This window comes from Mercenaria mercenaria, chromosome 14, assembly GCF_021730395.1.
Source record: "Mercenaria mercenaria strain notata chromosome 14, MADL_Memer_1, whole genome shotgun sequence".
In the NCBI taxonomy this organism is placed as follows: Eukaryota; Metazoa; Mollusca; class Bivalvia; order Venerida; family Veneridae; genus Mercenaria; species Mercenaria mercenaria.
In genome coordinates, this window is record NC_069374.1 from 70,517,712 (window position 1) to 70,531,518 (window position 13,807).

Here is a 13,807-nt window from a genome sequence, read left to right on the forward strand (position 1 = left end):
ACAAAGAGAGACTTTTAGTCTTTCAGATTATGTAAATAGTTATCCCTTACGACAGAGCATGTACATGTACTGTAACAGTATTTTAATGAAATACTCTATACTCTTTTTGGAGTGAGGCGCTTACTGAAAATGATGAAATGATGATGAAGTCCCTGTGGATACTAAGAAAACCCTCATTATAGATGTTTTATAGGTGTTAGACTGTTCCTGATATATTTTGCCTTATTGGACAGCTGAAGAACCATCAGCTTCTGGTTGAGATGAGTATTGCTGTTGGGAATGACTATACTGGCCCCTTCATGCAGGCAGGTCTGTCCCGACAGCTCGATGTACGGGGGCGGAGATGTGTGGAGAACTTCGCTGGCTGGATAAGACATTACAAGAACATTGAGAACAATCCTGTACTAGGGGAGGAGATGGTGATTAGTTTATAAATATCTGATGTCTCTGTATGCTACTTAAACTTTCTTGTAACTTGTAAATCAGTAGTGACTCGTTTTCAAATTGAAATACTATTTTTAAACTTTGGGTGTAAGATCAGTGCCATTTAAAGTGGTAAGTACATGTAGATTGTATAGTTGTGGAATTCGAATTTTGAAAGGTTCAGTTTTCTTAATTTAAGGTACTGGACACATAATGACTGTCGGAAATTTTTTAATTTAAGGTAGTATACCGGTAGTGGAGTAAGAAATTTCTATGCAATTACATGCTCTGGTATGTTATTTTGGCATTATTGGGCTGGAAGTCACACACAAACTGGATTGTTTGTCAGTTCGACTGTTACAAAGGTTTATTGCATTCAGTCAGGTGCAAAACGTACTTGCTAATTTAACACAGGTGAAGAAATGCCTGGCAGGAATTTGGAACCCAGTTGCTTAATAGATACTTTTGTCGAATATTTTACCTGTCCGGACTACATTAATGTGGTCACTAGTCGTTTAATAAAAAAGCCGTTTAATGGAATGAATTTATGTACTGAAAACGTTCAGGAGGGATTTTGACCAGTCATTTAATAAAAAGATCACTTAATAGAGGTGGTCGCAAGTACTATGTCAACTGTAGTGTTAATGATTTTTTAATCAAGGCTGCTTTTATTCTGACTTCCGATCTTTAGCATTTGTGTAATCTATAAAAGCTTTTTTTAAAACAATTTTGCAGCATAGAGACCAGTATTTTCGACAGGCAGTATATCACAGTCGTAACTTCTACAATTTACGATGTCAGCCCGATGCAGCACCGAAGAAAGGCTACTTTTCACAGGTAATAAACTAGGTAACTGATAATTATGCTTTTTTGACAACAAGTTATTTTGAATAAGATATTGACTGAAATGGTGGCTTAATTATAAATATTTATATTTAACGATGGTTAAATACGTATTCCTCCGTGATATATTGGTCAAAAAAGTGGGAAAGTTTTTATTGCTGTGGTGGCAGGGGTTTGATTCCCAACTCAGGCGCTTTTTTCTTGATTTGGCATTAAATTTTTTAAGATAGTTTAGAAACAAAAATTCATATTCTAATGTAGTTTAGAAACAAAAATTCATATTCTAATGTTCATAATATGACCAAACTTCAATTCTAAAAAAAGATCATTTTAAGCCAAAATCTTGAGTTCAGTGCCTTTAAATACTGGAAGTTTTTTAAACAATCAACAGCTATTGCATGACATTCAATAATAAGTTCTACATTTACATATTTAATAATGTTGAATACGTTTGATGAGGATTTTCTACATTTGAAGTAAATACCTTGAGGTAAAATATTTTAGTTAATGTATGTCATTAGATATCCTTAATAGAGCTAAGTGCTAAAGACTTGGCAATAATTGTTATTTCTTTAATTATTAGGGAATCCACTAAATTAAATGTTATCTGCTTTCTAATTTGAGCAGCTGTTATCCAGTTCACCAAACTTTTTTTCAAATGTTTATTGGCACAATGTCTGGACCAAGCTTGATAACCATCCAGATTGTTCCCCTTTGGTCTGGAATTTTCATCCTTTAATTACAAAAAGAAAATAATGAAAATTTACTGTGTTTGGTCTCTAACCTGAGTAGATCTTTATTCAGTGTTTACCAAACCTTTTCACAATATTTGTGGGCAAAATTGATAAACAAATGGATTGTTCCTTTGGCTCTAGAGTTATTGCCCTTCAATTTATCAAAATTGCCAAAATTGACAGTGTCTGTTCTCTCATTTGAGCATTTCTTACCATCAAATTAGGTCACAGTGTATATGGGCATAACATCTTGGCCAAATTCAATAACCATCTAGATTGTTCCAGTGGCTCAGGAACTTTGGCCCTTGAATTACTGAAACTTTCAAAAACTGACAATGTCAGCTCTCTAACTTTAGAGGTTCTTATTCAGTGTTCCCAGTCTTTGTCACAATGTTTATAGGCATAATATTTCAGACAAGTTTGATAACCAGCTGGATACCCTCAGAAGCTCTTGAATTACAGCCCTTGAACTTTTTAAAATTGAAAAAATTGACAGTGTCCACTTTTCTTCAGAGTCGGAATGTTTATGGTCATATTATCTTGGCCAAGTTCTATAACCAACATGGACAGTCTTTTGTTGCTCTGCAATTTCATCTCTTGAATTAGTCAAAATTGGGAAAATTGACATTACCATCTAGTCTGCCCAGTAAAAGTCAAAAGTAATTTGCTTTGACAGGCATATATTTGTGAGTTTGGCACTCTTTATTTTCTATGTTTTAGCTTATTGAGGAAGGAATCAGAGAGGGGAAGTTCCCATCAAATATAATGAGCATGCACAATAATTTCTACTGGTATCGTATGTTACTGGAGGACAACAGTTATGGGCAACCTTGTGCCGAATGTTCTCTGACACCGCTGCGGGCATACATATACAGAATTGTGTTACCAAGACAAGAGAACCTTGTCGAGGAGTATGGAAGAAGTCCCTACCAAGTACTTAGAAAAGCAGGGGTACATTATCATACACTTAATTTTTACCACTCATTCTGAAGTATTATATCCATATTGTACACTTCTTTCAACCTATTGTCTTTCGGTGAAACAGTTGAATATCTTTAGTTATACAGACTTTGATATAAAATTTGTAGACTTTGATATAAAATTGTGGCACTGAAATTAACAAAAGAAATGAAAATTGGCCTTCTGTTTCCTGTAAACACATGCTTTGAATATCTGTTTTGACATTATTTCAAAAACAACTTTTTTGAAAGAATTTTCAGTACACTGTTCTAATACATTGCCAGGATCCATAAGTCAGTAGCTTTCTAACAAGATCAAATTTTACAAAGAAACAGTATGTATGAATTTTTAGATGATTGAAAATGGACCACTATTGAAGATATGCATTTTTAGAAAATGGATTATTTATGGAGCTTGCAGCATTTCTTTTACATAGCTTGACCGTCTGGTTGCCATATAAATAAGATTTTCACTTCCTTTTGGTTCATTGTGACAGTTTTTACCAAAAAAAAAAAAAAAAAAAAAAAAAAAAAGACGAGAATGTATACATGTTTACTCTATCCTAAAAATGAGCTGCACAATGAGAAAACCAACATAGTGCACTTGCGACCAGAATGGATCCAGAATAGCCTGTGCAGTCTTGTCAGGATCCGTGCTGGTCGCTTGCAAAGCCTATTGCAATTAGAGAAACTGTTAGCAAACAGCATGGATCCTGACCAGTCTGCACAGATGCGCTTGCTGGTCTGGATCCATGCTGGTCGCAAATGCACTATGTTGGTTTTCTCATGGTGCGGCTCAAATTTAATTATGGGTTCATGCATATTCATACAATATTCAGATCATGGCAGCGGAAGAAGGTTTAGCTCCACCCATTCATCGTATCATACCAGACAAAATCTTTCCCAATCTGAGGACTTTCCATTCTATCCTCTGTCATCAAGAGAGAGGTAATGTCAGTTTGTTTTACAATCTTTTAAGGTGGCAGACTAGTTTGAAAAGGGGTTGGGTCTTTTGCATAATTAAAGTCTTTATCCAGATTTCATCATTTACATTTAAGAATATACAACTTACAGTTCATGGCAATGGATAGTAAAGATTCTACATCTACATCGCTTGAAACAGGAAGATATTTGATGGATATTGTCAAGGACGTAGATAGTAATATACTGGTACTGATGATAAACCCGAACAGAAAATGAGTTTTTTTACCTGTAACTTTTTTTATTCTGCAAATTGTAATCAACGGTCGGTATCAAAATAAAGCTTAACCTTTGCTGAAAACTTTACATAATTCAAATTTATATTTAGTAAACAAACTCACACGAAGTTAGGCCCTGAAAGGGGTATGTAAAAAGGGGACTGTATGAACGTTGACTGATGATAAATTCGAACACTTTGTCATTTACAAAATTTTCTTGGTATTATTATATTGAAACTTTCCCCAAAAAGCTGCAACAGTCATTCCTGATCTAGTAATGAAAAGTTACCAAATGTCAGGCCTTCATGTTTCGACAGTGAGCATGCGCAAAAAACACCCTCTTCCCCAGTAATTTTGGATAAATATTTTTTATACAAATTTATGTAAGTCATTTATTTATACAGAATATTTATCAATTTTGTTTTTGTTTGTAAACACCAGTTGGTGTTTAAGTGGAAACTATTAGATGGTGTGTTCAATTTTTAAATAACCGATTGCAATCGAATATATCCAAGGTGGTCGACTTTATCATCTGTCCGGGTTTATCATCAGTACCAGTATAGTTAATGTTATGTAAGAATTGAAATATTATATCTCAGAATTTGATTTTCTCTTGAAAAATTATTGTTTTACCTTCAGATGCTTATCATGTACTTCCTTTGCATGTTAACTCAAAGCAATGATTTTATTCAACAACAGAATCATTTTGAGATAGATATCCCTAAAATAACTGGTGAATATTTCTATGTCTTTGATTTAGCTGACACACTATTGGTGCAAGCCTATGCAGCACACACACTTTTCTAGGTTAACTTTTAATGTTGATTTATATACAAACATTACATGAAGTTTCATTGTTATGAATGATTTACGTTTACAGGGAACTGTTCTGTAAACTGGTTTGATATGTACGGAAGGAAGAATGGATTCACGATTCATCTGCTGCGATACTTCCTGCTGATGAACTGGGGTCGTAACCTGCATTTGACTGACAATGAGTATTTAGCCCTTGTTGCCATGGTGATGGGGAGACAGAAGATGCCCGAGGCTTACTATCAGGGAATTGTACTTAAGCCAACTGTCCGATGTGTGACAATTGGTAACTGGTTCCAGGTAAAGTATAAAATGAATTTTGTTTAATGATGGTTGTGAAAGAATTTTAGTTCTGGAATGAATGCTTGAAAGCTAGTTCTACTGTATACACAAGGTGGATGGATAGCTCAGTGGTTTGCACACTGGCCTTCCAATCCTGAGGTCGGGGGTTCGTTCACTGGCAGCTACTCGGGAATTTTCAGAAACGCTTTTCAGTGATTCCCACCCAACCAGAGGTGTACTGGTCAGGAACCCAGGCAATCCTTGCAAGTATCAGTGCTATACACTGGGCAAGTTAAAGAACCAGGCTGTCTATTCGCAACGAGCTAGGCTAAGTTAGCCGGACAAGCCTGTATCTGATATCTGATCTCTCTGCCGTGGGGGCTTTGTCTCCCTCTGTCCCTCTGGTCAGATCACTCTGTGTCTGTACTAGTAGAGGATGAATTATGTGCCCTGTGTGGCCGCATTTGAACTATGTAAAGCGCCTTTGAACGTGAAATTGATCATGAAAAGGGCGCTATATAAATCTGGTATAATAATAATACACTGATTGTCTGTGGGGGACCCAATAGATCAAGAAAATGGTAGGCTTTCTTAATATAGGCTTTTCAGTTTGCATAGTGATACAGTCGGCTTTATATCGGAACACAGTGTTGCCATGTGTGAAGAAATTACATGAAATGATGAGAAAAGATATTGTTTCATATATGGTGTTATTTCAATGATTTTTGATAATAGTTATACCACCATTAATTTCGTTTGCAGTAATCCTGTTCATATGTGACACAAATTGTTTAATTTTATTACTTTTTACATCCTTTACTGTTAAGTATGTGTCCCTTTGTTTTTGGAAAATGTATAGACAATGTGTTAGAAAAGTTTCAAAGTAACAACAGGGTCATCTTGGCAGTTTGAATTAGTTTAATTGGATCTTGATCAAACTTACATAGAACATTTATCACTATGATACAAAGGTCCTACTTGATAACAAAGCAGTTCGGACCTGTATCTCTTAAATCTGGTTTTGACTCGGACCCCTTTGTAACTTGAGTGGTTTTAATTGCATCTTGACCTAATTTGGACAGATTTTGTTTATTTTGCGTTATTGAGATCAAAGATGAAGGTAACAGTGACAAGTTTTGCAGGAACTCTTATAATTTTGAATATTTCTTCATAAATTTTGTCAACATAATCATTAGTTGAAGGGTAAATGCCTGTTATGAAATAGGACTTTTTTGCACTATAGTCCAGTATGTTAATGAACCTACCTGTATTGACATTTACCTGTAATATGATGATTGTAATATTTCAGGATCTGTACAGACATGCTTACTCCATGTTGGGTAGCCTTCTGCATTTGAAGCATGAGTTTCCGTTACCATCGGAAATCTTCAGTGGTTCAGTGTGGGCTGTAGTTTACATGGTGTGCCAAGATGAAAGTAAGTGTGGTTTTCATCTTCTGAAGTAATTGTAAACTCCTGCAAAAAAAATAGTATAAAAATACTGAGTAGAGATGACTTCATTTGTTTACATGAAACTGTTTTTAGCTCAACTGTTCAAAGAATAGGTAGAGCTATTGGACTCACCCATGCGTCATGTCAGCATCTGCATCAGCATCCCGATTTGTTTAAGTTTTTGTATGTAAGCTGGTATCTCAATGACCACTTATGGGAATGGATTGAAACTTCACACAATTATTCACTGTGAAGAACTGACATATATTGCATAGGTTCCATTACTCTGTTTTGCTTTTTAGTCCCCTACCGGTGGAACACTGGAGGGGACTGTAGGAATGCCCTCCGTCCGTCAGTCTGTCTGTCTGCAAATCTGGATCCTGCAATTACTCAAAAAGTATTCAAGCTAAGTTCATAAAACTTGGTATGTGAATGGAGGGCAATATGTAGATTATGCACGTACACGATTTATTCTTTTAGGTCAAAGCCAAAAATTGTTTCTGCTCTATAACATTTATATGCATTGATGGATTATCTTAGTGGTACACACAAACATTCCCCATGATGAGACAATGTGTCAACACATGATCTAGGCTTGTCAGTTAAAGATCAAGGTCACTATTTAAGGTCATTGACAAGTAAAAATTTGTTTCTGCCTCATAACTTTTACTTGCATTGAAGAATGTTTTTATTACTACACAGAAATGTTCCCCATGTTTAGACTATGTGTTGCAAACATGACCTATGGTTGTCAGTCAAAGAATTAAGATCACTATTGAAGGTCAAGCAAAATTGATTTATACCGGTAGGGGACTTCTGTATTGCCACTGCAATACTCGGTCATTTGCTTAAAAAAGTATGCACCTTTTTCGACTTGTATTTTTTCAGATGAAAAGACTGTTGAATAGTCGAGCGTTGCTGTCCTCTGACAGCTTTTGTTTAACATGATCTATAAACTATAAATCAGCATATTTCTTATCATAATATTTTATGAGCATGTTAGAATGTTAGGCCTTCTTCAGGTTTATTGTCTGGCATACCACCATCCATGGTTCAAACATTTAGATATTTAACCATTATGCCCATACAATCATGGTTAAATATCTGTGCAGCTGAATTGTGAATCAGGATATATTAGATGGTAAACCATGCAAAGGCTTTGAATATTTGATAAAAATGATTTTTTTAAGATAAAACATTTATTTTCTGAATTTCCCATCGTGCAAGAAAATTTCCATCACCAAAACCTAGTAAGTGCAAGGTGATTTTTCTTTCAGCATTTTATATAGCTGCCGATCAAGTTCAGATGGACATACTGCGGACAACACAACAGGAAATGAACAGTGTTATCAGGGAGAAAAGACACATAATTCGACATATTGTGGAGGGGTTCTTTCCATTTGATGACCGATGAACAGAGTTACTTCCCCTTTTTGGAAAGTCCAGTGCGATAATGTATTTCCAAAAATAATTTTAAACTTGCAGGAACACAAAGTATTAGGGAAAGGATAACCAGTATAATTGTTTGTGGTGCCATATAGGTTTGACGTCTTTTTGTTGTGCACAGAATTATCGGAATAGTGTTGTAGTGGTGTGGAGATGAGGCTTGATATAAAAAAATATGGTGCATAATCCATGCAAAACATACGTTTGATAAGAAAGTGCTAAAATAGCTTCATGATCAACATTAAATTACACAAATCATGACATTCATACAGTGTTCCAGAGAGAAATTGTAGCATGTAAAACTTTTGAAGTTTTCAGATTCTGTACTGATAAATCAAATATTTTGGATGTTTGAGAAGTGCAGTGTGTAAAATTGTTTAATTAAAAGCTTTAAGCTTATTATAATAAACCATCTAGTTTATTTGATAGTTGTAAGTTAAGTGAAATCATGATATTGGTGATCAGATGTATGTGTTTTGACCGGCGGGCAGTTGGATTGTTCGAAAATATTAAACCTTGCATCTTACATGGAAAATGAAGAGACAGTTATTTTTGATTTTCTACTCCTTGCGGATTTAAGAAATCAGACATAGACATTATATAATATACTGTGTAAATTGACTGCTTTTTAGGTACAGTGTTTCTGTAAGTAAGCAGAAAACTATACTTGCTCTCAGAGCTTATTGTTTTTGAAAGCTTTTGTAAATCTATTAATACGGAGTTGTAGAATTTTTTTATCCAGACAGTGTTTTTGAAAATGACAAATTTGCATTTGATAAATGATTTTCCTCATGATTTAAATATGTTAAATAAATGGAGTTAACTGCAGTAGTATATATGCAGGGGTGTTTTATGCTTTCAGAGCATTTTTAGCTCGACTATACGAGATATGGAGAGCTATCCTACTCGACCTGGCGTCGGCGTCCTTCCACATCTGCACTTTGGTTAAAGTTTTGATGCACTTTCTCTTCATCTTTGTTATTACTACCGTAAACGGCCGAATATAGGTCGCACTCGTGTATAGGACGCAGTGAAAAAAATATCAGCAGAATTCTGGAAAAATGCTTTTACCCACTTTTCACTTATCCGAATTTTTGTTTGTCCGAAATTCGCTATAGTTTCTACGAACTTGCCGGTTTCTGCTTAATCATAGTCGATGTTTTTGGATGTTGTGGCAAGTATTTAAATTGAAAAAGCATAAACTCTGTGTTAGCACTAAACTGCCGCATCATCTGACCACTCCACGAATATTGACGCCAGTGAAAACGAAAGTCACTTTGGCACGTGGCGGTAAAATGACGTAATTTTAAGACTGGTTTGCAAATTGTTTTACACTTTACGGGTCAGCGGCTATGATCATATAGGATCATTCTAAAATCTCGCATGCTTATTTTTACAATTGCCTCCGGGTATGATTAACAAACAGTTAATTGTTTGCAGACTGTGACAGTAGGTGTAAGATAAGTAATGCCTCGGGTGTGAATTTCTCGATGAACAAGAGGATAATAGACAACTATCAAAATTAGTTTGAAGATTAGATTAATCGATTTCCGGACTACCTGATATGGAGTTTCAATTATTTTAATGCAAAATGTGTGAAAAAGCGCTGGGAAAGTTTTACACGGGTCTTGTTAAAAACTTAATAATCAGTTACAGAAATTCGTTGTAAAATATATTTTAATGAAAAACAGCATTTATTTATCTTTTTTTACGCGAGCTCTAAATTTTACATTTTATACAAAAGTAATTTAAGACGCTGTGTCCCGATACCGGCTATTAGCTATGCCCGAGTCGTTGATATTTACTCCCCTTGAATTCTCTTCAGTATAGAGGTACGCGGGATAAACAAAGATCGATTTTCTTAATTTTTGAGTTGGGGGGAATGTTTGATCTTTTTCTATACCCATATATAGGACGCATCGGTCTTTCGAGGCCAGAATCTCGTAAAAAAATGTGCGTGTTATATTCGTAGGATGACGGTAGATGGATTTACTTCAGACTTAAAATAGTTGTTCCTCATCATCACCCACATCATATGGCACAAGGGTCATAACTCTTGGCACCAATATTTCATGAATTATCCCCCCTTTTTACTTAGAATTTCAGGTTTAAGTTTTGGTGCACTTTATTTTTATCTCAATTATTACTAAATGGATTTGATTCAAACTTAAAATATTTGTTCAACATCATCACCCACATCATATGACACAAGGGTCATAACTCTGGTACAAATATTTAATGAATTATCCCCCCTTTTACTTAAAATATCTGGTTAAAATTTTGATGCACTTTCACTCTATCTCAGTTATTACTAAATGGATTTGATTCAGACTTAAAATAGTTGTTCAACATCATCACTCACATCATATGACACAAGGGCCATAGCTCTGGTACTAATATTTAATGAATTATCCCCCCTTTTACTTAGAATTTCGGGTTAAAGTTTTGATGCACTTTCACTCTATCTCAGTTATTACTAAATGGATTTGATTCAAACTTAAAATAGTTGTTCAACATCATCACTCACATCATATGACACAAGGGCCATAGCTCTGGTACTAATATTTAATGAATTATCCCCCCTTTTACTTAGAATTTCGGGTTAAAGTTTTGATGCACTTTCACTCTATCTCAGTTATTACTAAATGGATTTGATTCAAACTTAAAATAGTTGTTCAACATCATCATTCACATCATATGACACAAGGTCCATAACTCTTGCACCATTTTTTCATGAATTATGCCCCCTTTTACTTAGAATTAAAGGTTAATTTTGATGCATTTTCACTATATCTCAGTTGTTACAAAATGAATTTGATTCAACATGACACAAGGTGCATCACTTTTGCACCAATATTTCGTGAATTATGCCCCTTTTGCTTAGAATTACACTTATTTAATGTTTTGATACACTTGATCCTTATCTCTCTTATTACTTAATACTTTTGACACAAACTCAAGCTATTATCCAATATCTTCATCCACATTGGAGTCATTAAACACTCCAGTGACACCTCCAGCTTCATCAAATATACCCAGTTTCACTATCTAGCATTGAAATAGTCGAGCGCGCTGTCTCCTGTGACAGCTCTTGTTGCTTTTGTTAATGCATTTGTTAATGACTGAATATAGTTTTTCTTTCAGGGTTAGAACTTTTTTTAAAACATATAAACCATTTATTAGTGCTAATTATGTGCATCCACATGCTAGCTGTTTGATTCCTTGGTAGCTAGTGCATAGACATACATGTATTTTTAGTGTTTACATTTTTAGCCCAATGCTGGGTTCATCTTTACCCTACATGCTGGGTGTAAAAGTAATGGATGTTGTATCAGTTTTTATTTATTGTCTGCCTGGCAGGAAAGAAAACAAGGACATCCCAGCAGTAGATCACTTCATTTTTTTCCAAAGGAAAAAGACAACTTACAGGCACACATTATGACGTCATAATTATGAAGTTATAAACTTTATGCAGGATTTTGTAATTTACAATATCTTTGAAAGTTTTGATATGTTAGGCAAGAAAAGTAATATTAGTGTCTACCTGAGTATGACAGATATTTTCCAACGTTTGGGACAGTGTGGGTAAGAAGCTTCACTCATTACCCGCTGTCTGTAGGGTGGAAACACCCTGTACTACACCGGCAGGCATGTAACGTTCTTTATTCCATATGACTTGATTTTATCTTGTCTCAATGTATTAACTTGTTTATGCAGATGACATAGTGCTCTACAGAATAAGAGGATTTTTTTTTATGTTTCAGTTAAAATGTAAATAAAATTGAAACTTTAAGTATTATAGTTTTTCTTTCATTTTTGAAAATAAAATGAATTAAATATTGTCCTTATGCTGGACATTCTGTAGTAAGACCCAGACCTATGCGTGGTAATGCATTTGACCATACTTTATTACTTGTCTATGGTATTCCCTTGTTAAGGGCACTGGGGCAATTACTTTCAGCAAAAGGGGACTGTTTAAGGCCCTAAACATTTTTATACGCCCGAAGGGACGTATTATGTTATGACGCTGATGTCCGTCTGTCCGTTAGCAATTTCGTGTCCGCTCTGTAACTCTTGAACCCCTTGAAGGATTTCAAGGAAACTTTACACAAATGTTCACCACACCGAGACATGCTGTTTTGAGCGCATGTTTTGGATGTCTCGCTTCAAGGTCAAGGTCACACTTGGGAGTCAAAGGTCATATCAGTTTGTTTGTGTCCGCTCTGTAACTCTTGAACCCCTTGAAGGATTTCAAGAAAACTTTACACAAATGTTCACCACACCGAGACCATGTGCAGAGCGCATGTTTTGGATGTCTCGCTTCAAGGTCAAGGTCACACTTAGGAGTCAAAGGTCATATCAGTTTGTTTCGTGTCCGCTCAGTAACTCTTGAACCCCTTGAAGGATTTTAAAGAAACTTTACATAAATGTTCACCACACCAAGACGATTTATAGAGTGCATGTTCCGGATGACTTGCTTCAAGGTCAAGGTCACACTTACGGGTCAAAAGTCATATCAGTTTGTTTCCTGTCCGCTCTGTAACTCTTGAACTGCTGGAAAGATTTCAAAAAAACTTGGCAGAAATGTTCACCACATTGTAACGATGTGCAGAGCGCATGTTCCGGATGACTCGCTTCAAGGTCAAGGTCACACTTAAGGGTCAAAGATAATATATGACTGCTTTGTGTGTATTGCTCTGCATTGCAGTGCTCTTGTTTTTATTTGGCAGATCTCTTTTTTTTGTACTTACAATAATTTTTTTTGAATTACTTCCATTTTATGTTACTATAAATAGCTTATTTTGAAACTTTTTTATTATTGGCCGTAGGGAAAAACCGAGACTACTTTTCTGTGGTACAACATGGATGTTACCTCCAATTTTAAGGTGTATTTTTACATACCTGTACCTGGTAAGGATTTTTTTGTAGACTTTGAATATTTTTTTTGTGGACTTCCTTTTCTTTTTGTTGTTCCAGTCCTTTGGGGCTACAACAGTCAAGTTCTTAAAATTTTGCTCCCATCCTATGATGCAAGCCTTCGGGTGTATATTGCCCCGCTTGGCAGCGCTGTTGTTTTGGCTATGAATAGAAACTTCACACTCTAGTTTATCATTATTAGATTAGTAACTCTTTCTTGCAGTTTGTCAGAATTATGGGCCTTTTTAGCCCGACTATTCGAAGAATAAGTAGAGCTATTGTACTCACCACGGCGTCGGCGTCGGCACCACACCTTGGGTTAAGTTTTTCGTACCAGTCCACATTTTGACAAAGTCTTTTGAGATAAAGCTTTGAAACTTTCAACACTTGTTTACCATCATCATGGCCAGTTATAGGCAAGAGCACATAACTCCGTCAAGGATTTTGGCTAAATTATGGCCCCTTTTGACTTAGAAATCATGGTTAAGTTTTTCGTACCAGTTCATATTTTGACAGTCTTTTGAGATAAAGCTTTGAAACTTTCAGCACTTGTTTACCATCACCATGTCCAGTTATAGGCAAGAGTACATAACTCCATCAAGGATTTTGGCTGAATATGGCACTTTTTATACCCCCACCAAACATGTTTGAGGGGGGTATATAGGAGTCAGTTTTGTCGCGTCGCGTCCCGTCCCGTCCCGTCGCGTCCCGAAATCTATTATCTCAGTTATTACCAAATG

At 35.6% G+C, this 13,807-nt stretch overlaps 1 protein-coding gene across 1 annotated transcript in view; it reads left to right on the top strand.

Annotated features, from left to right (window-relative positions):
- Window positions 1–11,943, top strand: part of LOC123527654 (uncharacterized) — a 21,869-nt gene extending 9,926 nt beyond the window's left edge. The window contains exons 3-9 of the mRNA XM_053523834.1: window positions 234–419; window positions 1,159–1,260; window positions 2,721–2,951; window positions 3,799–3,907; window positions 5,039–5,271; window positions 6,563–6,689; window positions 7,982–11,943. Of these exons, the coding sequence (XP_053379809.1) occupies window positions 234–419; window positions 1,159–1,260; window positions 2,721–2,951; window positions 3,799–3,907; window positions 5,039–5,271; window positions 6,563–6,689; window positions 7,982–8,118 (1,125 nt within the window). The 3' untranslated portion in view covers window positions 8,119–11,943. The remainder of the gene's footprint in view (window positions 1–233; window positions 420–1,158; window positions 1,261–2,720; window positions 2,952–3,798; window positions 3,908–5,038; window positions 5,272–6,562; window positions 6,690–7,981) is intronic.
- The last annotated feature ends 1,864 nt before the right edge of the window (window positions 11,944–13,807 follow it).